At 44.1% G+C, this 27,237-nt stretch overlaps 2 protein-coding genes across 8 annotated transcripts in view; both read left to right on the top strand.

The window, feature by feature from the left end:
- Positions 1-27,237, top strand: part of DHFR (dihydrofolate reductase) — a 638,672-nt gene that overhangs the window by 26,987 nt on the left and 584,448 nt on the right. The window lies entirely within an intron of this gene.
- The window catches only part of SSBP2 (single stranded DNA binding protein 2), a 196,487-nt gene continuing 186,621 nt past the window's right edge, over positions 17,372-27,237 (top strand). For 2 of the 7 annotated variants that reach the window (XM_069776048.1, XM_069776043.1), the window contains exon 1: positions 18,325-18,551. In XM_069776048.1, coding sequence (XP_069632149.1) covers positions 18,493-18,551 — 59 coding nt within the window. In that variant the 5' untranslated portion in view covers positions 18,325-18,492. Of the gene's footprint in view, positions 17,456-18,321; positions 18,552-27,237 lie in introns of those variants that run through there. The other 5 variants (XM_069776049.1, XM_069776047.1, XM_069776045.1 and 2 more) reach the window with 5 other exon arrangements.

Raw genomic sequence — 27,237 nt, 5'->3', positions numbered from 1 at the left:
GGGTGTCGGTCGGCGGGTGGTGAGCAATTGCCCTGCGCATCATTTGTACATTCCAATCCTTTTATTATTACTACTGTTGTCATTTTATTAGTGTTCTCATTATCATTATTAGTTTCTTCTTTTCTGTTCTGTTAAACCATTCTTATCTCAACCCATGAGTTTTACTTCTTTTCCCGATTTTCTCCCCCATCCCACTGGATGGGGGGCAGTGAGTGAGCGGCTGCGTGGTGCTTAGTTGCTGGCTGGGGTTAAACCACGACACCTGGGAGTAAGGTAAATGACCTGATCATTGGTCTGCAGGGTCATTTTCACCTTTTCTACATAATCCTCCTGGAATCTGGCATATGTTTCTGGGGAGGTGGGTCTATCTTCCAGCTAGCCAAGTCTCTTCTGTCCCTGTGGTATGTTGAAAAAATGTGGCTAGAGCTGTATTATTGGAAGGGTCTGATCCTATGTAATATATCCTGGGAATATTTACCAGGGGTGGTGGAGGAAACCTGAATGGAAAGCCATGTAGTTTCCATAGTGCAGTGGTAGTGAAGGCAGGAGATGTCAAACTGGGCTGTGTGGTGCCTGACAAAATGTTGAGTCAAGAAGGAACAGTCCTATGAGCCCACAGCTGCCAACAGCTGGAAGGGGATATTTTAGACCACAGTATTCTGCTTGGTGCTTCAGTTCCAACTAAGCCCTTTTTCAGGTACCTGCATACCCCCTTTGCTGAACCTAGACCATTTAGTTTACATAACATTTTGAAGAACTAAAATGCTGTGCAATTAGTATTGATATTGTGATAGCTCAGGCAGGATCAGGGCTGCATTGTGCTAAGCTCTTCCAGACGGCTAGATAAAAGTCTCTGATCCATAAAGTAGACAAGGCATTAGTAGAAATACAACAGATAAAGCTGAAAAAACAAAGAAAGCTGCAACAACAGCTCACATATTTCTCCACGCTGAAGGGTTGACAGTCAATCTCGTATGGCATGGAGAAGGGGACAAGGAAAGGTGGCTCTGCTTGGCCTCACAGAGCACTAACTGTTATTACAATCACTATCAAAGTTAGAGGAAATTGCATCCATTTTACTGTTGAAACGTACAAAATGTACAAAGCTTTCCTAGCATCAATAAACAGTTAAATATATTAGAAAATAGAGGACATGAGCTTGCTGTTGTTCTTCAGTCTCAACTTGTATTGCTTTCAGTGGCCATTTAACCTCGATAAAGACAGAAGGATCCAGGCACAATGTTTTTAATTACAAGTGGCATTTCTAAGCCTTCTGTGGTCAGCGCCTAATCCAAAAAAGTGACTTCATTTTGGACTCTGGTAGTATGGATACTCTGTGTAAAAGGCAGGCTGCAAACTAGTTTCCATCCTGCTTTAATAATAGGTTCACAATCCAAAAAGGAACTTTAAACACTTCACTTTAATATTCAGACTTAAAGCTTTCCTTCTGTAAAGGGGTTTATAACCCAGCAATAAAGACTGCCTTTGAAAGTTAACTTAAAAGGTCTTAGGAAAGCAGTGGATTTTTACATTTAAGCTTCCAGTATTTAAAAAAAGATTAACCATTGAACAGATAAACAAATTGGTAGCTTGCATGACCAAATATGCCCTGACTAGGTGACAGAGTTAACCTCCTTTGCACAGTCAAAACGTGCAGGATGCTCCAACGCAGAAACACTTTCAGTAGTACTTCCCGCAAAGTGAAACTGATGGGGATTGATGCAGCTGGGAAGAGGTTCTGTGGAGCATGGCACGAACCACGCTCTTCTGCAACTGCAGACCTGGCCTTTAGCAAGAGGGCAAAGGCATGCAGAACGAGTGGGAAAGGAGAGACGGCATGCAAGAAACGTAAAGAAAGAACTGTAATGAACGCTAAGATCTGGTTTCTACATGGCAGATAGCCAGAAGAAATATTTTTCTACTGGGTGGATAAGGGCTTGTCTTCTGCTGAGGTGTAACCAAACCCCACTGAGACTCCTGTGAGCTTTCAAGGAATTGGCAGGGGGCAGGGGAATCCACGTGGAAAACAACAGGTTTTATCCAAATTAGATGTAAATGCTCTGATGGATGAGCTATTTACTGTTTCTTTTGAGAATGCTGTAGGATGTTCACTGTTAGGAGTTTTCCCTTTACTTCAACTACTTATTTCTTTTATTGATTTCAACCCAGTTTGCCTAGCTGTACCACTTTCTCCACAGTCAGCTATTCTGTATAAACCCCAAGGATGCATCTTCCCCTCAGGAAGATCCTACTGGAGTCAGCTGCAGTATCCCTGAATTGACTGGTAAAGGCCATTTGTATTTGTATTCTTATGGCCTCTGAATGCTGGTACCTTGCCAAACCCCCATGGTTGCCTTTTAGCCAAACTATTTATACTACATATATATATATATGTGTGTGTGTGTGTGTGTGTGTGTAAAAACATGAATTCTAGCACATCAGCATCTGGACATTTTGCTTTGCTCCTTCTCTAAAGTTACCTCTGTTTGTCAGTATTTTTTCTTAGGATGATGCCTTCAGAACAAAATGTGAAATGACAGCAGAATATTTTATGTAACGGTGTAGTGTCTCTTTTCCTTGGCACAGAGGAACAAATCAGTCTCAGGATCGCTTGTGTTCTTTAAAGATCTCTGTCTCCTTTACTTTCCCTGGTACATAATCATGCTGTTAGGGGCTCTCACCCTTGTCCCAACAAAGCAGGTGGGGTCTGTTGTCGTCACCCCCTGTCCCCCCACACTCTTTGAACAGGAGAACCAGAATCTTCTCCCTCAGATGCCAGCATCACTGACTTCCAGGAACGCAGCACCTGACTCCTGCCGTGAGACCAAGCCCCCATCCCACACGGCAGACGGGTCGCACGTTCCCGGATCACATCAGCAGGCTAGGTTCCAGTCTTCCACCCTAATCCAGTATGACCACGGCAGCGCAGCCAGACTCGGCGGGAGCCCACAGAGAGCCTTGCAGCAATATCTCCTCATGGAGGACCAAAGGTGATGTCCTCAGAGCACTGAGATCAGGGGCACAGGCAAGTCTCTGCTGCCTCTTGTTGTTGTCGTCCTTTTTCATGAGGTTTGAGGTCCTTGTCCCACATGTCAGTGTTCTACTCGCAGCCAATCTGAATTAATTTTTCAAGTAAGATTTCATGAGGCAGTATCAAATGCTTTCCTGAAATATATTACATCTACTGCTTTCCCATCATCTGCTAATTTTGTAATTCCATCAAAAATGCAATCAAGTTTGTCTGGCAAGGTTTATTCTTTACAAATCCCATGATTCAATTTACCTACCAGTGGAGGATGAAGGACTGAGTCAACCTTTGCAAGCTTAATCAAACTCATCCAAACCTCTGTGTTCAATAGATTGAACTGGAAGTTTTGCAAGAAGAGGCTTGCTCTCAGCATTTGCCTCACTTTGTGGTTTCTAATAGGATGGAAATACTGGAAGAAAAGGCTTTGGCACTGCATTTCAGTACTTCTCCACTGTTTAGAAACAGGGAAAAGCACAAAAAAGTGTTTCTTTTAAAGCAGAGTGTGTAAGACTGAAAAAAGGGGTTGTGGAAGATGGAAAAAGAAATTGTTAGGTAACAAACAGTTTAGGTCCAACTTTACTCTTAACTAGTTGTTTCCATTACCCTTGCTGAACTTGCCAGAAAAAAAAAAAAAATCAAGACAAAATAAAAATCCTAGGCAGTTTGGGTAGGTTTTTGGCTCCTTAGACTCCACTTGCACATCTGGCATCCTCTAGAGCCCCAAATGAACAGACATTTGACAGACATACAATTGCATGACAGACAGACAATGTCTGCTTTTTAAGATGCTTAAATTAGCACAGCATCTGATGAACTCAGAGACCTTGCTTGGTATACTTCTCCCCATTTCAGAAAAAAAAAAAGCACCTCAAATCTTCCTTTCTAAAGATTTAGAATTTTTCTTTTCCTAGACAACAGCTTTCCCCTACCAAAAACCTTATCCTTTCACTTGCTTTCCAGAGTATTGTGGAAAGCAGTTGTGTTTGCATTTTTGTGTTTGCATTTTGTGTTTTTATATTCCTGTTTGCTTTTATGTATTTGAATTTGAAAGGGCTCTCTTCAGAGTCTTTAATGCATGTACTGCTCAGAGAAGGGAGTTTTCTTAGGACTAGTAGGGAACTTGGGCACTGAACCCAAGATTCATAACAGATTATTTCTATAGACAAAACACTGAGGAATATAATAGTGGGGCAGAAATCAAAATTTAATTTGAAAGAGGTTTAAAGAGAGTGAATACATTGTATTCTGTTGAGTGACATAGACCTTACAGATGAGTCTGGTGTGTTGCTGCATCCAGTTCAATCAAGTGATTAAAAAAAAAAAAAAAAGAAGGAAAACAGAAAACCAGCCTGGCTGATTAATGTGTAAAATACCTGTTCTTTGAATATTGGCTAAACCATGCACAAGTGCTAGGCACCTCATCTTAACAATGAAGCTGGAAAAAGGGGTGAAGTTCATATGAGTGCAAGGGATCCACATACCCTTTTTGTACTGGGTTAGTGCCCTGTGTTGCCGTTGCACAAGCAAGTGCAGTGAGAACATCTGCCTACAGGTCCTCCGCTGCAGCTGGAATAGCAGCATCGCTCCTGATACGTTGCATCTGTATGGCTTGTGCTGTAATTAGGGGATAGCTTACTTTTTGACTAAAATGGTTCAAGCAGCACATGCTGAAGCAGCTTGCCTGGCAGACCTGGGAGCACAACCCTTGGAGGGGTAACAGCAACAGGGCACCATGCTACGGTGCCAGTTTCTCCAGCTGGTAAAGCTGCAGCTGGAGGAGGACATGCCCACAGCCTGCTTTGCTTGCTCCTTTCAAAATGTGTTTGGTCAGCCGGGCTGGTGGCTGCTCCTTTCCTGCTAGGTCCTGGGTAGTGAAGAGATGGTCTCTTACCTGTAGTCAAGTAATTCTTGAATGCCCTGCAGAGCCATTATATCTGTACCCAGATACACAGGCAGTCCTTTGGAAAAACTGGTAAGTAGTTGTATAATCATTTCTATGGTGACAAAGAGTGAGAACATACCTTCAAGACATTTTGAATAATAATGTGGCTAAGCACGTGCATATTTTAAAATGTGTTGCTTGTGCATGAAAAGGTCCTGGGCAACTTTTGGCAGTCGGGAGAGACAGTCTACCATAAACCTCCTCACAGCAGGCAGCTGCTCAGTCTGAAAATTAACTTCAAGAAATGCAACTGACCACTGAGCAATTTTAGCAGTAGTTTTTGCTGAACCTTTTGTGGTAAACAATGTTGTTAGCTGAGCACAGAGTGACTGGACTTCAAAATTAAGAGCCAGGCCTACAGGCAAGTACAGAAATACTGTGCTGCCTGTGGTATGCTAGAGCATCCTTTGTCACAAGGCACACTTACTCCTGAATTCTCACACACACCAAGTGCAGCAGCTAGAAAAGCAAAACAGGCAACTTCTCTATGTGATACCCATGTATGTTCATCTGCTTGCCTGAACTGTTTCTGAAAAAAAACCACTCCTAAAATATTTCAAATAAAAGTTGGTTAAAAAATGGGCTTAAAGACTTGCTTCAAAAGATATGAATAGCTTGTAAGCAGTAAACAAATGCTTTTGCAAACTTGAGTCTGAATGTAAGATTTCCTTGGGAAATGTAGTTGTCTGAATTCAGATTCAATTTGCAAGACAAAAGCAAAGATATATGTATATATATATATTCAGGGAAAGGTGCATCAGGTTATTCTCAAAAGAATACGAAAGAGCGGAGTGAATCTTGCCTTCTCTGAGTATTGTACATGATTCTAGACAAACAGACTTTCCTCATGAATCTTGAGAGAAAAGATAGTATCACCAAGAAACATCTTAATAGCTTCAGAAGATTTAGATAGTGAATTGTATGGAACGTGTTGTTTATTTCTGTGCCTTTTGCTTTGGCTTGGTCATTTTAGCTCATCTTGACATAGTTGGCTTCTAATGTACACTTAAACAATGAATATATAACATACTTTAAAATTTAATATGCTTTTCATAATGTAAGACAATTTCTGTGTTTCAGATAGCTTGGACAATGTCACTAAACTTGTCAGATTCCCCTTCTGCTTCTCATAAACTAACACAATACAGTTGAGTTAGGCTTCATACTCACGCACAGAAATATCCAAATCCATCCAAAAGATTGTTTACATTGACATCAGAGGGGATGAAAAAAAATTACGACATTTGTATTTGTGTTAGGAGCCAGATACTGCCAGAACCATGGAAATCAGTGGCAACACTCCGATTGGATGCTAGCATTTATAAATCCATTTTTTATTTTTAAGCAGACCTAATTTGGGAACCTTGAAACTGTTTATTAGTCCCCTACTGTTTTGACTTCCATCTGTCCAAGTACTTCTTGAATGAGAAGGAGATTGTTGGGTAATAGTTCTTGAAGACATATATATGTGTGGTAGATTCACTGGAAGGGGTTAAGAGAAGATTTTCTTCACAGTTTCCCTCATGACCTTCCAAAAATTTAAAGTTTGTTATTTCCTTACTCCTTAGCAGCAATGCTTAGTCCTATACCATGACCTGTCCTGGTTTCAATGGGAAAGTGGCTCACGAATAGACAACATGATCGGACCTGTTACATCTCAATTTAAAACTTATTTTTTCCCTAGACATTACAAGCACCTATGGACGTGAAAGGTGTAATAAAAGGTAATGAAAGAGAAACAAAAACTCTCAGTGGAAAAAAGGTATTTCTTAAAATTGATGTTAAAGAATCAGTATGCAGGAAGAAAGAGAAATATAATCTAAAATGGACTCTATTATTGTGTATTTCTTTGCTGGGTTAATTTGTCATTTCCATTAACATGAAAGTTATCTTTAATACTGACAGCTTTTAAAAAGAGGACTGTGTTTGTCAGGATTGAATAAGCTCAAACAGCCGTGTCTAAATCCAGAACAATTCTCATGAGCAGCCACAGACTGACGATGGAAAATGGAGTATTTGGGAAGTCACATCAAGTACCTACTCCTGCTTCCACTTCAGGCAATGAGAAATCAGGGCCAAACTCTTTAAAGAACAGTAGTCTTACAAAAGAAAGATGAGGGAGAAAACTAGCATGTGGAAATGAAATGGCTCCCTGATCCCTTAATGTTCTGGGCAATTGAGGTGTCTTTTTCTAGTAAACCACTTCTATCCCCACATTCATGCATGGCATTTTTTTCCTTTTTAAGGTAGGACACTTCAGGCTTACAAGACATTTCAATACACTGAACAGAAAATGACTAAAATCTGACATATGACCCAGAGTCTTGTCAAGAATAGATAAAATAACACAACTTTTCAGAACCATTAATAAATGTCTCTCTGGTCTGGCATAAACTTGTTGAACTCAACATGTGGGAAATGACTCAATATTGGGGCTAACTAAAAATGGCATTAGAAGGACCAGCTATGCAGGAAAATTAAAATGGACTCTTTCAGAAAAGCTTCCCGATAGGACAGACATGCCAGTCTCAGGATTGCTACAAGGGTTTTGTACCGGGCAAAGAGAGTAATAAGAAACTAAAAAACTTCTGGTATTTCAACTTTATTGAAAAAGGGTACAGAGGAACCACCTCTGGATATTGTAAAACTCACAAATAAATTCTTTACAGCTGCACAAGGAAAGATAACAATGAGTGCCCGATATTTCATTCCTAGCACAGTAAAAAATCCTATTATAGCCATTGCAGTTATGGGTGCAGCAGCTGTATTCTAGGAATTCTATATAACTCCTGTCTGTTTCTGAACCAAAACCCCTGAGGCCAGCTTGCGAGATTAAAAAGTCCTTCTCTTTCATATACATACCCTTCCACATCCCTGTTCATTTACCAATGTCTGGAATTAAGTAAGTTGTCATAATCGGACATGATGCCCTTCCAGGCCAGGGAGGAGCTTCTCAAGAGCTGCCTTCCTATCCTGCACTCATATTTTAGCAACAGTCATATAAAAAATGCATCTCTTCCTTCCTTACTAAAATCTATACCTTAGGATGCACTAGTCAGACATACCTCATGCTGCTGGAAGAATGTTTTGGTTGGGTTTTTTTTAAGTGCAGAAGAGAATGGGGAAAAAAAAAAAAAAAGGAGGAAATTAAAACATCTCTGCTTCTCAAGCCCACTTTTAAATCACCGAAAAAGGCTGCTATAGGTCAGGTAAGCATAATGAAGCTGGGCTAGAAATTTTGACCTTGGGTATGAAAAACAATAAAAGAAAGCTATTTTAAATAGTACAATTCACCTTAAATTTCAGGCTTCTTACTCAGATATCCTAGGAAACCACCATGCCAGCCAGACTACCAGCAGTAAGTATGTGGAGAACTCAACAGGAGAGAACAGATGGGAGAAGCCATTGTTTCTAATACAGCCGTAAGGCATCTCTGTTCCCTTGTTCGGGGCTTCATTTTGTAACCTTCCCTGTTCCAGCTGCTCAGAGCAGGACTTGATTCTCCTCACAGACCCACACCACCTGGGGAGAAAGCAAGTGGCTTCAACCATGAGAACCACTCTGCCTGCGTAAACAAATCTCTCATGGGCCAAAACAAGAGGTCAGAAGAGCTTGTTCAGTTCAGCTGCCTAAATAACACCACCAGACCTAGACACAGGCAGCGTAACTCAAGAAACCAGCAGAGAAGGCATCAGCAAAGGTTTTTGCTCAAATACACCATTTATACCCAGAAATGGAGAAGTGGGAAACCTTTTGGACCTCTCAGTTCCGTCCAGTCCTGTGGCTTCTGTAGCCTCCCAACAGGCTCTCACACCCCTTTGCGTGCTAAGAGTTCCTTTGTACTAGGAAGACCAAAGAGGGTTAACATTATGTGTGCCTTAGTCCTAGCAGTCCCTGGAGACCCTGCATTGGCCTTGTCCTCTCCCATTCATCACACCAGATTTCCAGCAGTATGGCTTAAATGAGAAAGAATATGAATAAGTGTCCTTTAATCTAAAAAACTGTGATGTGCTAAACTTTGGCAATTAACTTCAACTTCTTTCTCAACTTGTTTGGAAGTGAAGTCAGAATGGATCTAGAAGTGAACAGCAGTGGAAGTAGTATTATCCAGAAACCTTCCTAGGTAACATCATTGAATGAAGGAAGTTCATGGCATCTTTAAAGACATTCATGCTGTACAGAGAGCACAGGTGTGGATATACACCATATTACAGACACTGTGCTACCGTTTACTTTCTATTAAAGTTCAATCATTTGTGCCTATTCATTTTCAAGAAATGTTTAATATTTTTCTTCCTTTAGAAGCCAGAAGTGATTATTTCCATACCTCCCCCTGGTATGGTGATGGCAGAGTATTTCATAAGTATTTCAGAACGAAAGCCTGCAGATTCCTGTAATATTAGTTCCTTAGTTGAATAAATAATTGCAGATACAGCAATGAATTGGATTTTTCTATCTTGAATATTCATAAGTTAGTGTCATATGACACTCACTGAAGTTGATAAATGGGATTTTGAAAAATTGGGCTCAACTCTTGCTTTGTAGTTCATCCTGGACTTCCACAAAGGCAATTTCAGGAGAGGGACCTTAGAGAAGAAAATGGTAAAGCAGAAGTGCAGAGAAGAAAGGGGAGAGAAAGGAGAAGGAGAGTTTGTTCTTTCCATTAATATTAAATTGTCCATTTCCCAGCTGCAGGCTCATGAAAATGAGACTTCTTGGTGATTACCTAGTAATTCAAACCTTACAAACCCACCTCAGAATACACAAAGACAAGGTAAAAAAGGATTTTTTTTATTGCTGTTTCATGAAATCTGATCCACAGCAGAGCTTGAAGAATTCACTAAGCTTTTGAACACATATGCAGACTGGTATCAATTTCTTTTTTTATTTCTTCCTTACCAGATGAACAAAATATATGAAAAATATCACACGTGCGTGTGTGTGCGCGCGCGCGCATGCGTCTGCGCGCATGTGCAAACATGAGTAGCTTTTATAAATGGAAATGCCAAAGAATACAAGTAATAGTCTGGTTTCTATAACAGGCTCTGTCTCACAAAACAATCTGCTGCACAAACCCAACACAAATCCCTAAAACAATATTCACGTGTTAACATTACAGAGTATGCTTGCCTTTTACCTGTTTACCTATTCAAAATAGAAACCAAGAAATATTGAACCAAAGGTGAACCTAAGTAGCAAATTGTCTTCACGATCCCCCAGCACTGTTACCACAGAAGATATTTAGAGTCAAAGGGTTGCCCTCCCAGGCTAGTGCATCCTCAGTGCTGTGACACTGCCTATACCCCATTATAACCCTGCTTTACCTATAGAGAACCCAGAACGAAGAGGTTGTAATTTGGTCCCTCTGATGTAATTGTGCCTGTAACACACAGCTGTAACAGGGACTGAATTTGCTGTAGTTCCTCGTATCTCCCAGTTACCTGTGAAAAGCCAAAGGATATTGAGAAAGTTCTGCAGTTTGTATTACCTGAAACAGAGAAATAAAAAAGCTCCATCTACTTTTGGTTCAGTCAAAACCTGTGTGAGAAATAAGCAGCTTTATCTTACTTTTGTTTTTCTTGGTTCCATATACTATCAAGCATTTGTAATCAATTTTCCTTGTTATTTTGCTGGATTTTTGGGAAGGTTCTGTGGATTATATTCCTGTAATGGTTTTGTTCATTTATGAATCTGTGATCTCTTGGAAGTTTAAGAGGAACAAAACATACATAAGTACAAATTAATGAATAATGCTGTGGTTTTCTTTCTTACTTTTAATACTGCTATTGGCCAGCTGTTGAACAATCAGTCAGATCTGGTGTAACTTTGATTTGGTATGTGCCAGTGTTTTTAATCATCACCACCCTCTCCTTGGGCCCCAGGTCCAAAACAGGGTGAAATTTTAGCAGTTTTCGATATATCTATTCTTAACTGAACATGAAAACCTCAAATAGTTCACAAAAAGCAGAAGTTTTTCAAATGCTGGCATTGAAAGCAAATGAAATAACACTCAGCTATCCGAGTCCACTGGCACATTTCATACTTGTTCAAGAGAAGAGCAAGCCCCCCAGACAATTATTTTATTTTCTACTATTCTTGAGATCCAGAGAAATTGGCTCCTTTGAATATTAAGCCCACAATAGAGGCAGAAATTATCTCCATCTTCCCTTGGTTATAAACACCAAAGAAGGCAGAAAAGTTCCACAAAACTGCTTGTACGTTTGAATGTGTTGATAGAGCGTGGCTGATACGGTACACCACTGGGATGATACTTAATTCACCAATATGTGCTCAGTAAATATGTGGAGAGAGAGAACACTTAATTCATCTTTTGTGTTAAGTATGAACTTCTAATGTAAAGATCTACCCAGAGAACAGAACATCACGTGTTTGTTGTATAAAACTGTGTAAAGGTTTGCGAAAGCTGTCACAATACGATAGCTTTGGCCATTTATTTTCCCAGGTCTTCATTTTGAGGGCTACTGCTTGCTTGGGAATCTTTTTTTTTACGAGTAGAATTTAATAAATGCAAAAATCTTGAGAGTTCTGAAGAGGTTACTTGCCCTAATCATGGTTAATTGCTGGCTAAAGCAGAAGTCTTTCTGCTGCTACACCTGTGCCACCCAAGGCCTGCAACTCCAGGCCTACAGCCCACAATAATGCAACCTCATCGGTATACCTTCACAAAACTGCATTTTGACTAATCCTAAAACCAAAAGAAACAAAGGTGTTAAATAAGCCTGTTGAAGTCAGCAGCAGTCTGCATGTGTCAAACCAACTCAGGAATTATCAGCAACTCCATACTGGGTTCATCCTTTTTCTGTAACATACTGCTGAGTGTAGTGACCTTGAAAATAAAAGCAATTTTGATTCTGCTAACAGCAGTTTTGATTCTGCTAATGTGATTTCTGTTTTGTTGGGTTTTGTTATTTATTTTTTTTTTAGCATAGCACTAAATGCTAAGAGTGGCAGCTAAGGCACCACAGCAGTAAAGTCCTTACCCACAAATCCCTACAGCCACATCATGCAAAGATAGCTCTGCCCATGTAGAGCTTTGTGTAGGATTGGGGTCCAGTTTAGCCTCACATCCACATATATCCCCAGTTTTCAAGCTGTTTTTCTTCTAGTTATTGGCACATACAGCACAAAGAATGACATTCCTGATGTGACACATCACTGAACAAGCAATGGTGACTTTCAGCTATCTTTCAAATGATTAATAACTGAGGCTATGTACTACTCCCCCACCCGCCCCAGACTGGGTTGTCTGGTAACATACAGTTTTAGTCAGATAGCTTAAAACAACCAGTTTTAGCCATGCTAACCAAATAAATGAGGGTGATTCCACATGCTGTGGGTGTTTATGTATACGTCAGTCATAATTTTAACCCATTACCCAATTATCAACCAAATTTGACAAAGAAGTAGCAATTCTAGTTCTGTAAGTGAAAATACGTGGCTGGGGAGAGGAGGGAGACCGTATCTGAGCTTTTCTACATGAGAGGCAACATGAGTTCACCCTTAGCCAGCACCAGAGAAGGCATGCATGTGAGCGTCTGTGTGTGAAAGCTAGCAAGCGAGATGTTGTGAAAGCCCCTCCGGTGGAAATAGCATCAGGGAGATCTGAAACCACATAAGACACCAGAGAATGAAGTCGTAAGAGCTAATATGGAGGAAACCAGTACTCACAAACATGTTTTTTTCCATTATATGAACTAAGATTCAGACTGTGTGTCACTGTGTGCCCTTTACAGATAATTTCCGATACTCTGAATTGCACGTGTACACAAACTGGAAGCCAAAGTACTTACATGTGTGAGCAACCATATCATTGTCAGCGAGAACAAGAAATTAATTAAAGTTTTATTCTTACTGATTTTTATTTCTAAGATGAACATACGCAGGTTCTCCCTGGCCCCTTCATGGATGAACTGTGTAACAGAAGGCTGCAAAGCATCTTTGCTTCCTCTCCAAAGACAGGAAGAAATTGTGGTTCTCACTGGGAAAAGAAAGTGCAAGGGGGAAGCAGGGCCATAACTTAGGTTTCATGGGAGAATGAGATTAAGAAAGCAAGGACAGACTGTGTTACAGAAGTAACGGTAGAAGATCGCGAATTCTTCCAGCTGCTTTCAGCATACAGCAGTGCCTCTCTCTATCCTGTAGCTCTGTGCTGGAAGATGTCCCCAGCTGCCTTCAGTGAGCTGCTCTGCATCTCACAGGACAAGTATCCTTTAGCAGGAAAGAATTCAGGCTGGCTCTCTGTGGTGGTGGAGACTACTTCCAGAACAGCTGCAGGAACACCTATAAAAGGTATCATGGACAGAAAGAGAGCGCCCTTGCTGGCAGGAGACCTGGGTGACAAACAGATTATTAGCAAGCCTTTCTTTGTGACTTAGAATTATAGAATTCATAGAATATCTCAAGATGGAAGGGACCCATAAGGATCATCCCTCCCTACCACTGAGCTGTAATTACTTCTTATTTCCTCCCAACTGGAAAAGAGGGACAAATAAAGCTTTTGTTTTGCACTTGTGACCCATGCATTCCTATCTTCATTCTCCAATGATGAATTAGGGCTCATCTCACTCACGTGAGCAATTCTTACTCATTTGTACGGCACAAGAATGAAAGTCTGCAGAATGAGGTTCATCGTTAGAAACTCCCCAGAAAGAGTAAACATCTTACAGAAGGAAGGATTCTTCAGAAAGGCTTCAAAGCTGCCTTGGTCATGTTATCTGTTGAAAAAGACCAAACAAAAGGCGTCTCTTTCCTATGATATCTTGTCCAAAAAATCTTTCCAGCTACACAATGATAACTATATATAACTAGAGTTAAAATAAGGGAGTACCATTTACCGACTTAATTTCCTGAATAGCCCTTTGTTAAGAGCTGTGTGAAACCTGCCAGTTAGATTAACTGATGATTTTGAAAATCAACAGAATAGGCAGAAATGTATAGTAATTGTATATATTACTGTAAGTGTATGAGGAAAATCATGATTCTGTAATCTAAGTTACATTATTTAAGTATGTCTTACACAGCCACACAAGTAATGTTTCACTGCAGACATTCTTAACGTTAATCCATAACGTAACTCGCTGCAGTAAGGGGGGGGGAGGGGGGGGAAGCCACCCAGTTTGTAGCTATCCTATATCTCAGACAGGGTGATATAACATAACATATGTTTTAAAATGATAAAGACTTCCAAGAATAAGACGCAGTTTCCAGAAAAATATTCATACACGCCCAAACAAAAGCAAAATCCTGTAATAATTGAATAATTGCAGCTTTCTGTATCCAAGAAGTTAAAAAAAAGAATCCAGTCCAAACCAGCCCTCTTCAGTGGCTTAGCTGGTCAACACTCTTATACACAAAGCCCAGTGCTCTTCCCTAAAACCTAAGAATTAATCAGCATTATGTAAGAGATTTTTATAACACTCTAAAAATACATTGTGAATTCCTTTCCAGTGTCGGACTGAGAAGCTTTAAAGTACTGCCACCCCTCATCCCCTTTTCCAACAAAGACTGGATCTTCATTCCTGATATTAGAAACTTAAATTTATCTTACATTTGTGCCTCAAATCTCATTAATTACAGTATTGGCCTCATGAGATACAACTGCTGCTAAGAGCAGTGTTTGTGCTCAAAATGCTTGGAGCAAGGGCACAGATACACAGATATTGTATGTGTACAAACAGTTTAAAAAAGAATTAATGACACATAAAACTTTGTAAGACTATTTGGATGTTTTTCATGTTAACTTACCTGCTTACTAAGCAAACTTTTGTATCCACGTGATAACGTTTTGTTTGCGTGGTGCTGATAGATAATACACCGTGATAGCATTCCTGCAAAGTCGGTTGTAACACTAGCCTGGCAAATCTACAGTAGAGTTCTACGAGTACCTTATGCCTTTTTGTGCTCTGTTTTTCATATGCATAATAAATAAGTACTAGCACTATTTCTGTATTTTCCAGTGAAGGATCTTTAAGCAAAATTACAGAGTCATCACCTGAATGTTAATGGTAGCTTGGGAACCAGACCTGATAGAGAATGAGTTTAAACACTGTTACCGGGACCAGAGCCATCCTGCTCATGTCCGAGCGTCCATCCCTGCCCTCCCAAAGTTCATTCCCCTCTGCCCCAAATCATAATTTGATCTATGAACATGCAAGGCATCTGCAGTCCTTCAGATGAAAACAAATCACAAGAATGCAAATAAATCAGATGAAAAACGGGAACAAAGCATTTTCAGCTGTGAAAATCTTGTCGTGGAATGCATATCCAATGGACGTTACAGCAATCTCAGGACTGCATTTTTAGGAAACGCCTCAACATTGTCCTTTTCCAGAACAAAACTTTTCCCCATACAAGGCTGACAGGACACTGACTTAGCCATCTTCTCAAAGTAACCCCCCACCCTTCAAACCACAAACAAATCAAACAAAACTATTGAGGCAAACAAAACAAGAGATTTCACAGGGTAAAAAATAAAAGGAAGATGCAAAGAAGACTGCCTTGCCCAGGGATGATTTCACCATTGTTATCAGTTGTATGTGAAAGCCGTGCTGATACTAATGGCTGATGGGTGGCAGCATAAAGCCTTGGAGGTAGCCAATGTATCTGATGGGATGATAATGGCTCTTCCACAAGGACAAGCAAATATTTAGATGAAAATTGTACTCTGGATTACGATGATCCGTACCAAAGTAAGTGTCAACTATCCTTTGTGTGTTCGCCCAAGGTTATCCACGTTCATTCTTTTCCTTCCCTCAGCAGCTCTTTTTTTTTTTTTAATATTTTACCCACAACCGAAGTCCTTCTTTGTTCTCTGTCCTGATTCTTTCTCTCCCTTTCTTTCTTTGTGCCATTTTCTGCTACCCGTATTCACACTGAATGCAATCAGTCACATGGCTAGCCTCCACCTGAACGCCATGGTGCAAGGAGTGTAAGCATTATTCCCTACGCATGAGGGCAAAATACTTCCCTTTGGTTCACGCTTCATTAACGTGCCCTTCTCAGATTCTCTCCCTAGTCTTTCCCTGCTTTTATCACCCAAATTCACCATGCATGGTTCCTGTATTTCTTTCCTTTTTTTGTTCTCACCCACGGTCATTTTCGCCTCCCCATGTCCTCTGAGAGCTTCTCCTACCCTTCCATTCGCTCCTTTCTCGCTCGTTTTCTCCTGCTGTTCCCCACTTGCTTTCTTCTGCCACGATAACCCACCGTTGCCACCTTGCTCACCGTTCTTCCTCTGGTTTCTCTGGCCTAACTTGGAAGCAAGCAGGAGCCTCGCTCCTGCCACGATGTGGAGGCTGGGGGTGACCGCTGCCAGCGAGCTGCATGGAAAGCCTAATTTCCTTCTTTCGCTAGAACTACTCCAACCACTCTCTCCTGCTGACCTGCTAATACAAAAAAATATAGCGGGGCAAAAGCCCAAGACGGACAACCAACTTTGGCACAAAATGGCTTTTGTTGCAGTACACTTTAAGCTGATGAATTATTGCCGCGAGTTGCAAAAGCGCAGCACATCCCACGCAACCCGTGGCGTGATAGCCAATTGCCCGTGTGCAGCTACAAGCACCTCGGACCCTTCAGCCTCTTCCCCTTGTCTCTGTCGCTAATTTGTTCCAGTCGCTCATTAATACGCTCTAAACCACCCCCCCCCAACAATTTCACCTCACCGACCGTTCCCTTCGCTCTAGCAGCTCAAAATCCAGAGGATGTTTTTTTTCCCCTGCAGCTCCAGCAATGATAAACAGATGCTGGTGGTCTATGCCTGGTACAACTTCCCTCCTCGAATTTTGCGTGGGGCTCGCTGTTCGTGACCTTTGCCTGCCGAGGCAACGGGGAGACGGGTGTATTGGCAACCCGGCCCGGCCAAAAAAAAAAGCGCTCCGAGGGCTTGACATTAAACACTAAAAGCCCCCTCGGGTTACACACGCGAGGAGGTTTACAAGATTAGACCTAGGTTTGTAAAGATAAGCAGGTATCGACATCCGCAAAATTCGGGGTTACACTTCAGCAGCGAGGGCAAAAAAAAAAAAAAAAATCCAGAGAGCGGGGCACTTCAAAACAAGCAAGTAATAAATGGTCCCAGGGGTTGCTCCCTTCCTCTCATCTCTCTGGAGCACGCAATTATTTGCAATGTACCTTTAAAAAAATCAAAGCGTTTCCTTGAATTTTCTTTAGACTATTTTTTTTTCTTTTTTTTTAAAGCTTCTCTAAGACAGACTGTTTTGGTTCAGGAAATGTTTCCTCCCGGCCTCCAATCGCTGAAGGCTGGTCTCGGCTCTAGCCCACGAGGCCCGAGTTAGCCCTGGGCTAGCAGGGGCCCGGCCGTGTCCCTGCCGGGGAGCCCCCCTCCCCTGACAGGGAAGGCAGGCTCCCTCGCCCCGTCCCTGCCCTTCCCGGCCCTGCCGGCAGGGAAGGGCTTGACCTTCGGCGCTGAGGAAATGGGGGCGCCGGGCAGCTCTCTGCGGGAGGTGCCCGATCGGGGGTGGGGGTGGTGGGCTGTGTGTGTGAGGGGGGGGGGGGTGTGGGGGGTGTGTGTGTGTGAGGGGGTATGTGTGAGCGGTGTGTGTGTGTGAGGGGGTATGTGTGAGGGGGGTGTGTGGGGGGGGGGGTGAGGGGGGGTGTGTGTGTGAGGGGTGTGTGTGAGGGGGTATGTGTGAGGGGGGGTGTTGTGTGAGGGGGGGTGTGTGTGTGGGGGGGGGTGTGTGAGGGGGTATGTGTGAGGGGTGTGTGTGTGTGAGGGGTGTGTGTGTGTGAGGGGGGGGGGGTGTGTGAGGGGGTGCGGACCAGGCTGCGCGGGGCGGGGAGGAGGGCGCCCACCCTGAGGTGACTTGTGCCGGCAGCAGCTGAGGAGGGGGGTGCGGGAGGGAGGGCGGGCAGCCGGGGCCGGGGGTCGGCTGCCGCCCCGTCCCCCTGCCCGGGGGTGGCTGTGGTGATGGTGGTAGTGGGGCGGGAGTGGGGGGGCGCGCACCGGCTGCGCCCCCCGCCCCGGCCCGCGGGGGACGGGAGAGTCGGCGGGGCGCTGGGCGGGCGGCCGCGGGCAGCGGGCTGGGGGCGGGGGAGGGAAGGGGCCGGGGAGGGAGGGAGGGCGGGGAGGCCGCGGGCTGCTCGGCGGTGCCGGCTGCCGAGCGAATCCGGTCCGCAGTTTGCCGCTCGCCGCCGCGCTCTCCCTCGCCGGCAAGCGGCGGCGGGCGGGTGGCGGGCGCTCGGAACAGCCGGTTGTTTAAAATCCTTCTAGAACCGTTTCTAATTCCCCCTTGCGCCGGGGAAGGGAGAGCTCGAGCGGGGGGGGGGGAGGAGGAGCCGAGGGGGCGGGGGGTGGGGGGGAGAGGGAGGAGGGAGCAGCCCGTCCGGGTCTCAGCCTGTCGATCACCGGGCGGGGGGCGTGCCCGGCCGGCCGGCCGGCCAATGGGCTGTGTGTGTGGCGGCGTCTCCATGGTGACGGGGCTGTTCCCGGGGAGGCTGTGATGGGTTGACAGGTGCGTGACAGTCGGAGCTCTCTGCAGGCATGTACGGCAAAGGCAAGAGCAACAGCAGCGTCCCGTCCGACAGCCAGGCCAGGGAGAAGTGAGTACAGCCCGCCGGGCCGCGCCGGCGGACCGCGCCTTACGCGGGCGCCGACCCTGCGCCCAAAGTAACTTTCCTGCCGGCGGGCGGTGCGGGGCGGTGCGGGGCAGGGGCAGGCGCGGGCGCGGGCGCGGCGGGAGGCCGGCCGGCCGGAGCGAGGGGGCCCGGCGCCGCCCGGGCCGGTGTGAGGGGGCAGGCGGCCGCGGCCGCGCTGCTCGGGCGGGAGGGGCCGCGGAGGGCGGGCGGGGGTGTCCCCTCACGGCGGGACAGCGGCAAGCCGGGCGAGGGGGCCGCGGCGGGCACACCCCCCCCACACACACACCCTCCCTCCCGCGGCCGGTCCTCCGCGGGGCGGACGGCCGAGCGGCGCCGGGCTCCCCCGTCCCCCCCCCCTCCCCGTCCCCGGGGCCCTCGGCGGGGCTCGGCGGCGCAAGGTGCCGGGACAACTTGGGTAACAAAGAAGCCCCGGCGTGGGGACGGGGCCGCGGGGGCCGCCTCCCGCCGCTTCCCCAACTCGCCGCCTCGCAACTTTTTCCCCGGGACCGCGCAGCCCGGCGGCCCCGGCCCCGCGGCGCATTGTTCTCCGGGGCGCACGGCGGGGGGGGGGGGGGGGCGCCGCGCTCCGGCTCCCGCCCCGCCAGACAAAGGTGCTGCCGGCGGGGGCACCCCACACCCCTTTTTTTTGTTCGGTGGGGTTTTTTTCTTCTTTTTTTTGGGGGGGTGGGTGCCGGTGCGCGGCGGGACTCCCTCGCCCTCCCCTCCCTCCCCCCGCCTGAATCCGGCTGGTGCCGAAACAGCCTGCGAAAACTACTTTTTTTGGGGGGTGGGTGCGAATAAAATCTCCGGCGGAACGGCGGCCGCGCTCCCGTGTTTCTCTTTCTCTCCCCTCCCCGTGTAAACGCACGGCTCCCGGGGAGCGCGGAGCGACCCGCGGCGCCCGCGGGAAGCGGCGCGGAGCGGGTCCCCGGCGCGGCCGCCCGGCGGGATGCGGCGGGGCGGCGAGGAGCCCCGCCGGGCCGGGGGGGAGAGCCGGGGCTGCCTCGGGCTGGCTCCCTCCCCGGGGCCCTGCGGCGCGGTGCGGGCAGGCGGGAAAGCGCTGGGGAGGAAAACCGAGTTTTTGGAATGGACGGCGTCTCTTTAAGTTGTCTGTAGTGGCAGCTTCGCGGCGTTACCGAGGCCGGTTTGGCACGGGGAGGAGGCGGCGGTGGGGAAGGGGGGAGGACGAGCCCCTGTGAGGGGGAGGAGGAGGTGGCTTCGGCCCGGGGAGGGTGGGGGTGAGGCTGGCGCGGGGGTCCGGAGGTGGAGGGACCTCCGGCCGGAGTCCGGGTTTGCACCTCTCCGCTGCAGAAATCGCATTGCTCCAGAATCGCATTTAACACCAGGATCGATACTCCGGGCACGGCTGATGAGTTTCCCTTCAGGCGGTTTGTCTTGAACCTTCACCTAAAAAAGTTTTGTGGTGGTGGTGGTTTGGCCTTCGGGGGTGTTGTTTTTTGGGTTTTTTGGTGGTTGGTTTTTTTTTTTTGGTCTGGGGTTTTTGTGGGGTTTTGGGGGGGGGGGGCTACAGTATTTTAGAGACTTCCTAATTCCAGAGACTGGCATGCATGCTTCCTGGAACAGCAGCAGGCCAGGCACCTCTGTTGCTACAGGCAAGGGAGATGCTAGGGGAAATTTAAAGTGTTGTTATGTTTGGGAATTTCACGCGTAACTTTGCAATGCAAAGGTAGAGGAAGACAGAGGCAGCGCTGACATGAGATGTTAATTGCCGAGATGGAGCGGGAGACACAACTTGGGCACTAAATTCTAATCAACTAGTGGCACTTCTTGCTCCCAGTGTAGGAATAATTTTAAAAATAATTGCTTAAGTGGCTAGTGGAAGCCTTGTTTATTTGGTATGGCAAAATTATGCAATTAAACCATTTTCTTGTGCTACATAGTTGCTGGTGTTTGTCAATACACTTGGTAAGTTCCTGAAGGGCACAATAGGATCGCGCTGTGGGAGTAGATAAAACAAATCTATAGGGCTGCTGTTTGTTGGATCAGATGAAGATCATGTTCTTTTAATTCTGCTTTTTGCAAAAACTGCCCAATACAAGCCACACAGACAACTGCTCTGGTCCTAGGGCCAAAACTTTAAACTGTTGTTTTCAGTCTTATTCGTTCACTGTAGCAGATTTTTCTTCTAGATTCTTGCTGCCATGAAGCACATAATATTTCATGCGGTATGAAAGTGCTTAATAATTTTCAGGGCAAGCCTGCCAAACTGACCTATTGCCAAGCAGCAGCTGCCCTCCTAAGTAAAGTTATGGGGGGCCTGCTAGATGGTGCTGTTCGATTTAAATACAGTTTGTCTTCCACTCATTTTAACTAACAGCTGGAAATGTGAATTCCTCATGTATAGATTATTTTATGCACAACACTGAAATGGATTGTTCTTAAATCATGGACTTGACAGATCAGTAACTTCTCGGTAGCATCTACTTACAGACAAACACAACTAGGAATTTAGAAACACCCTTTTCCTCTCTCATCACTCCCCCCACCCCACCCCAACTGTCCTTTCCTTTAATGAAAAAAAAAAAAAAAAAAAGAAAAAGCAAAAGCCTAAAGACTTCGTTTATGATGTGGAATACCATTATATAGTCTACATTCCAGATTTTTTTGTATCACATCTTTTCAAGTTTCTTCTTAGCAGATCAGACCACATCATTGCCATTTTCATATGCTTTCTTTCTGACATTTTTTTCTTTCTTATGACATTGTTTTACAGCCATGCAATGCTTCTCCCCAGTGATGCGTGATTTCTTGTTCTACTCAAAAAAGTTGCCATCGAACTAAACGTCTCTATGAAAATGCAGCTCTGACTTCTGCATGAGATTGTATTAATTTGAAAACCACAGACAAAATATGTTTGATACATTAAGTATGTATTTAGTCAAGAAGAGCGGGATTATAATTATGTTTAATTTGAAAGTTTTTAGAACAGAACACGTAACTTAACTCTGTTGTGTCTCCTCAAGGTTTTAAGTATCTAGAATTTGTAGCCAGTAACTGATCTCTGAAATACACTTGTAATAATTAAGGGAATAAATTTGTTTTAAAAAACACAATACCTCAGGTTTGGACGGCGTAATTATATGGAACATGTTTCTTCCCCATGAGGATGTGTGCCAGTGACAGGACTAGGGTGTGAAAAGAATATTTATCAAGTGTGAAGAAGATGTGTGTTGTTCAGATGTTGTTTGTAATCAAGGAGGTGATATATTTTACAGACCAATCCAGTGCCAAATATGTTTGTAGCATTATATCTCACTATATGCTGCTTTTAACATTTATGTCCTTTGAGGTTACGTGATTTCTATTAAAATGAACAAGTTTTGCAAGGCCTTTATAGTAGCCTTTGGCAAATTTTCAATTCCAAAGATGGCGTTCGTTTTATGGTCTTTCTCTTTGTCCCTTCTGTCTGACCTTTGGGGTAAATTGTCTGTATTATGTAGCTTAACACCACACATGAAGTGTGGATAGATGAATTCAGGAAGAATAATACTAATTTTATACCAGAGAGGTACAGTACAGCACAGCTAGGTAAAACACTAAAAATGAAGGCACATGATACCTGTGAGGCGCAAAAGATGAAGAGAGAAAAATCACAAGTGGTGTTGTGCCCCTTCCTCTCATTGTGGAACAGCTGTGACTTAATTTTGGGTTCAGGCCATCCCTATCGCATAAAGGATTGGAAAGTTGTATTAAACAGTAGCTCTTCCACCACTTGTGGTGTGCTGGGGCCAAATAAGGCTCATCTATATTGCAAAAAGAAAAAGACTAAAATTTTTCTAAATACCACTTCTGTTATCTCTTCACAGCAAATGTATCTTTTTAGATTTTTTTTTCCCCCCTTATTCCTTAAAATTGGATTAATTCAGATTAGGAGCTTGGACATGCTGACATTTCATTGAATGGTGAAACTTTGTAAACTGTTAATCTTGGAGAAAAAAGGACCAGACTAGAAAAATTTTGTGTAGCTTCTACAACAGGACTTTTATAGGCATTTGCAAATGGAACTCTACCTATATATAAATAATGTTTTAAGTTAGAAAATATATATAGAAAAATAGTTTTAAAGAACATATATCATAAGGAAAAGTAATTCTGAAGCAATTATGTGTTTTGTGTTCAGTTGTCTTGACCTTTCAGTGGTCTTCTAAAGCAGTCTTTTTCCCAAGATGCCCCTATGTTGCTGGGGCTCAGCAGACATGCCGACTTTATTTAAAAACTAACTGGCTGACTAGAGACTGCAATTTACTTTGATATAAGAGTATGCATGATCAAAATAACAACATAGAAGCAAGCATTAGAGTTGGTCATGGATTGATTTTCAGTTTGGTGTGGGAGAGGATGTAGAGAAAGAGACAATACTTGATTGCTGCTATCATGGTATTCTTGCTCCATTTTTTTGCATGACCCTAATTGTAAATGTCTCCTAAGTTTGATCTTGGCCAGTTGGTCACATGGAGGAAGATGGGCATTCTACTTTTCCACTTTGCTGCTGCTTGGAAGAAGAAAGAAGATCTCTCCTTTGTTGTTTCTCCTCAAGTCTGTTTTGGGTGGTTGGCTGTTTGAATGTATGGCTCCTTTATATGCGTGGTGTGGGTGCCTGCCTTGCTAGATCTCTCTTCCCAAGCTGGAAAGCAGAGTGAAATTTACACAACTTCTGTCATTTTCTTGTTGATGCTGGTAGGGTTCTCTGTAAACAGAGAAAAACTCACCAATGCTTTCCTCATTTGATTCTGTTGCTGTTTAGGAAAACTGAGATTTCCGAGGGCTTTTGAGAATTTGTGGATGTCTAGAGATAGGGTTTTTGGTTATGTTTTGGTTTGTTTTTTTCAAATTTGGAAAGACAACATTGCATGAATTTACATAGTTAGGTTACCTTTTTCCACTGTAATGTTTGTAAGCTATGTAAAAATAAGATACAGATTAAACTTAATTGGCTTCAATGATAAATTTGCTGCTCATCCCTGGGAAATGCTGAGCTAGTTTTTCAAGTTCCAGGTGGTGAAAGATATATTGATCTCTCTCTCTCTTTTTTTTTTTCCCCCCCCTTTGAAAACCAAATTGGTAGTTTAATCCAGCTTCTTTTACAAAATTTAGGTTTGATGTTTGTACACTGATTTTGTCCATCAGGTCTAACTTGTAAACGTTGCGGGTGTACTGCTCTGGGAGTCTATGAACATAACACTTTTTGCCATTTTAGAAGAATATAGTTTTTAATAAGAACAGAGAAGGCAAGTTTCTGGAAATAGTAACTATTAGTATTTGTTGTTGATCACAGTGCTTCAGGTACCCTCTTATACTGCACAGGTATCTTGGACAGCATGGGAAGGTGTTTCGGATAATGTATATGCTGCAATTCAGACCACTAAGAATAGCTGCTTTGGTGGTGGAGCGTTAACAGGTGCTGATAGTTGGAACGACAGGTGTGGTGGACCATAGAAACATAACTTCAGTATAGCAGCGCCCTGAAATACATACCCAACTTTTTAAGTGTACTGCTTATGGCAGGGATATTTGTTTCCATACAGTTAAGCACATAGAAGTACTTTATATCGGACTGGCAAGAATCACGGAAAAAAAGATGCTTCAGTTTATGCATTACTTCCTCTATGCAAGTGGTCTGCTCAGAGGTTTGAGTTTTTTTCCTGCGCTTTCTCCGCATGATGAACATTATGAGGAATCTGATTCCCACTTTTATGGGCTGTGTAGTGCCGAGCAAACTTTTGCTACTGAAGAGCAAGCACTTTTGGAGCCTTCTCAGACCCACGGAGTACAGCAGATGCACTCTTGACTACAGTAAGCAGGATTTGGGCTTGGCTGAGAGGTAATTAAATCTTGCTGGAGGAGACAGTAGTTAACAGAAACTGGTATATATTAATAATTCATTTTGCTTAAATTATAGGCATATGATAATGTCACAAGTATTAAAGTAGCTGTTGTGGTTTAAGCCCAGCCAGTAACTAGGCACCATGCAGCTGCTCACTCACCCCCCAGCTCCCAGTGGGATGGGGAGGAGAATTGGAAAAAAAAATAAAACTTGTGGGTTGAGATAAGAATGATTTAATAACTGAAGTAAAATAAAATTTGATACTAACAATAAAAATAATAATAATAATAACTGTAATGAAAAGGAATATAATAAAAACAAAACAACCAACCAGCCAAAAAAACACCAAGAAAAAGACAAATGATGCACAATGCAATTGCTCACCACCCGCTGACCGATGCCCGAGCAGCGATCCGCCCCTCCCAGCCAACTCCCCCCAGTTTATGTACTGAGGATGACGTTTCATGGTATGGAATATCCCTTTGGCTAGTTCGGGTCAGCCGTCCTGGCTGTGTTCCCTCCCAGCTCCTTGTGCACCTGCGTGCTGACAGAGCACGGGAAACTGAACAATCCTTAACTTAGGGTAAGCGCTCCTTAGCAACAACAAAAACATCAGTGGTTTATCAACATTATTCTTACACTAAATCCAAAACACACTGTACCAGCTACTAAGAAGAAAATTAACTCTATATCCCAGCTGAAACCAGGGCAGTAGCCAAACAAGATTTTTATAACTTCACCAAACTTTCACTGTTTGGGTGGAAAATTTATAATGGCATATGTAGGCTTTGTGCTGATTTGTTTAATTTATTTGGCTCATTGAGAAAATCAGGCATAGAAAAAATGTGTTTTCCAATGTTTTAAAAGTCCTCTCAACTTTTACGGTGGAATACCGATAGTACCCCTCTCCTTCAAAACACTTGAAATCTAGCTGAAAAAGGGTGAGGGATTTTATTCCAGGGATGTGTCTTTTTCCATTTGCATGACAAAGCATCTGAATTTAACTAGTATACAAGCCTTTTCAAAAAGATCAATTTGCATATGCTTAGGGCTTACTAACTGTAATTGCTGAATATTTCATCTTTGCTGGGAGCACAGCAGATACGGGCATCAGAGGAGCGGCTTGGGGAGAAAAAAAGGGACTGGTCACTGGTAGGAAGGCGAGTGTAAATATGAGCAGTTGGAGCCTGCAGCTGTGAGATGCCAGGACATAGAGATAACGGGTGGTTGGCTCTTGAAGGAGGAGGGAGGCATCAGGGTGGAAGTGGCCAGTCTGGAGAGAGGAGACAAAGAATTAGTTCCTAAGGGGACTGGCATTGGGATCAGAGATCTGGGTGGGAGCTGGTGCATCTACACAAGGAAAAGAGACCTCGTGCAAAGCAGGGCGCAGAGCCGGGACAGTGACACCTTCAAGGAGACAGGTTGGGAAGTGGAAGGTTCTGTTCCTGGACATGATGTCCCTCCAGGTACTAGAAAATGAGCGTTCCTTTGCTGCCAGCAAGTACTTGTGGGACCGAGGGGTAAAATTCCTTATCTTCAAGATAAAATCTATAAACACCTATGAAAAATTGACTTAACTGAAGTGGCAGAGAGGTGTGTGGTAGTCCTAAAACCTGTAGTTCAGATGAGATGTCAGAGCCTTGGGAGGGAAGGATAGGATTTGCCATTGAAAAGCAGCTGGAATAGTGTGTCTGTATGTGTCCGAGTGCAGTGTCTGGGTGTATTGCATTCTCAATAATGTTCTCTTAACTTGGAAAATATGGATGTATACTAAGCGTTGTTCTTACTTTGTCCTTATTTGCACGTTCACTGATTTTTTTTTTTTTTTTTTTTTTTCCCCCCTCTGGAAAAGCTCTGGGTTTTTTATTGTGCAGAATAGAACATTGTTTTCATAATGAGTAGCTATTTGATAATTTGCTATTTTGCTGTCATGGGGTACGTGCCTTATGGCTGACTTGATGTTTCATAATACAGCTGTTCCTAGAGGAAGATTATGTTGTTTCTTTGGTGCCTAGCACGACAGTGTCTGAGTTTCACCAACCTTTACAAATATGCACCAAGCCACTCCTGCCTGCCTGCTCGTTTTAGAAATGGCAACAAGGTGCAAAAAGGTGAAAGGCAAAAATATTTGCTGATTATCGGGTGCCCAGTTTGAGTGGTGTGGCCGTGAATTTTTTTTGGAGCATCGCATAAACCACTGGTGCATACGTTCAACTTCCACTGTCTCTTTTGTCACTGATTCTAAGGCTGAGGTGCCATTTTATCACATTGGGCATCTGGAGGATGAGGAGTAGAAAATGATTCATCCTCTGTGCAAAGTTTGTTACAGCTGAGTGGCTTACGGCACAGAGCCATCCTGTGGCACACTCAGAGATGGAGGACCATTTCAGGTGGTCTCAGAAGGACCCATCTGCAGCATGGTCCTCTCCGCCCCAGAGTCTGCCATCTCTCCTGGTACAGCATGCCACTTCTGTCTTGGATGGACTGTGATTTGGTCCGGGGCAGGATGGAAGCAAGCAGTCCCATGAGCTACAGAACTGGTGAAGCCTAATTTCCTGGTCATCTGTCTTCTTGAGGTCATGCTGTGGTGTTTCCATGAAAGCGAACAGCTGAAGCAACTTGCAGAAATGTAGTATTTTTTTGAGACTGCTGTCTCTTTTTTGAATATACTTGAAATTGGAAAGTGAACTCCGAAGTTATCCAGGGTGGACAGTTGCATACTTACACGCACCATGGCCTCGCAAGCATGCTTTCCTTCGGGAGGGAGACTGCAAATACATGATCGTATGATTCGGGGTGGCGTTG

Source organism: Haliaeetus albicilla, chromosome Z, assembly GCF_947461875.1.
Source record: "Haliaeetus albicilla chromosome Z, bHalAlb1.1, whole genome shotgun sequence".
Taxonomy (NCBI): domain Eukaryota; kingdom Metazoa; phylum Chordata; class Aves; order Accipitriformes; family Accipitridae; genus Haliaeetus; species Haliaeetus albicilla.
The sequence above is the reverse complement of the archived record's forward strand: the minus strand, read 5'-3'. Positions and strand labels throughout refer to the sequence as shown.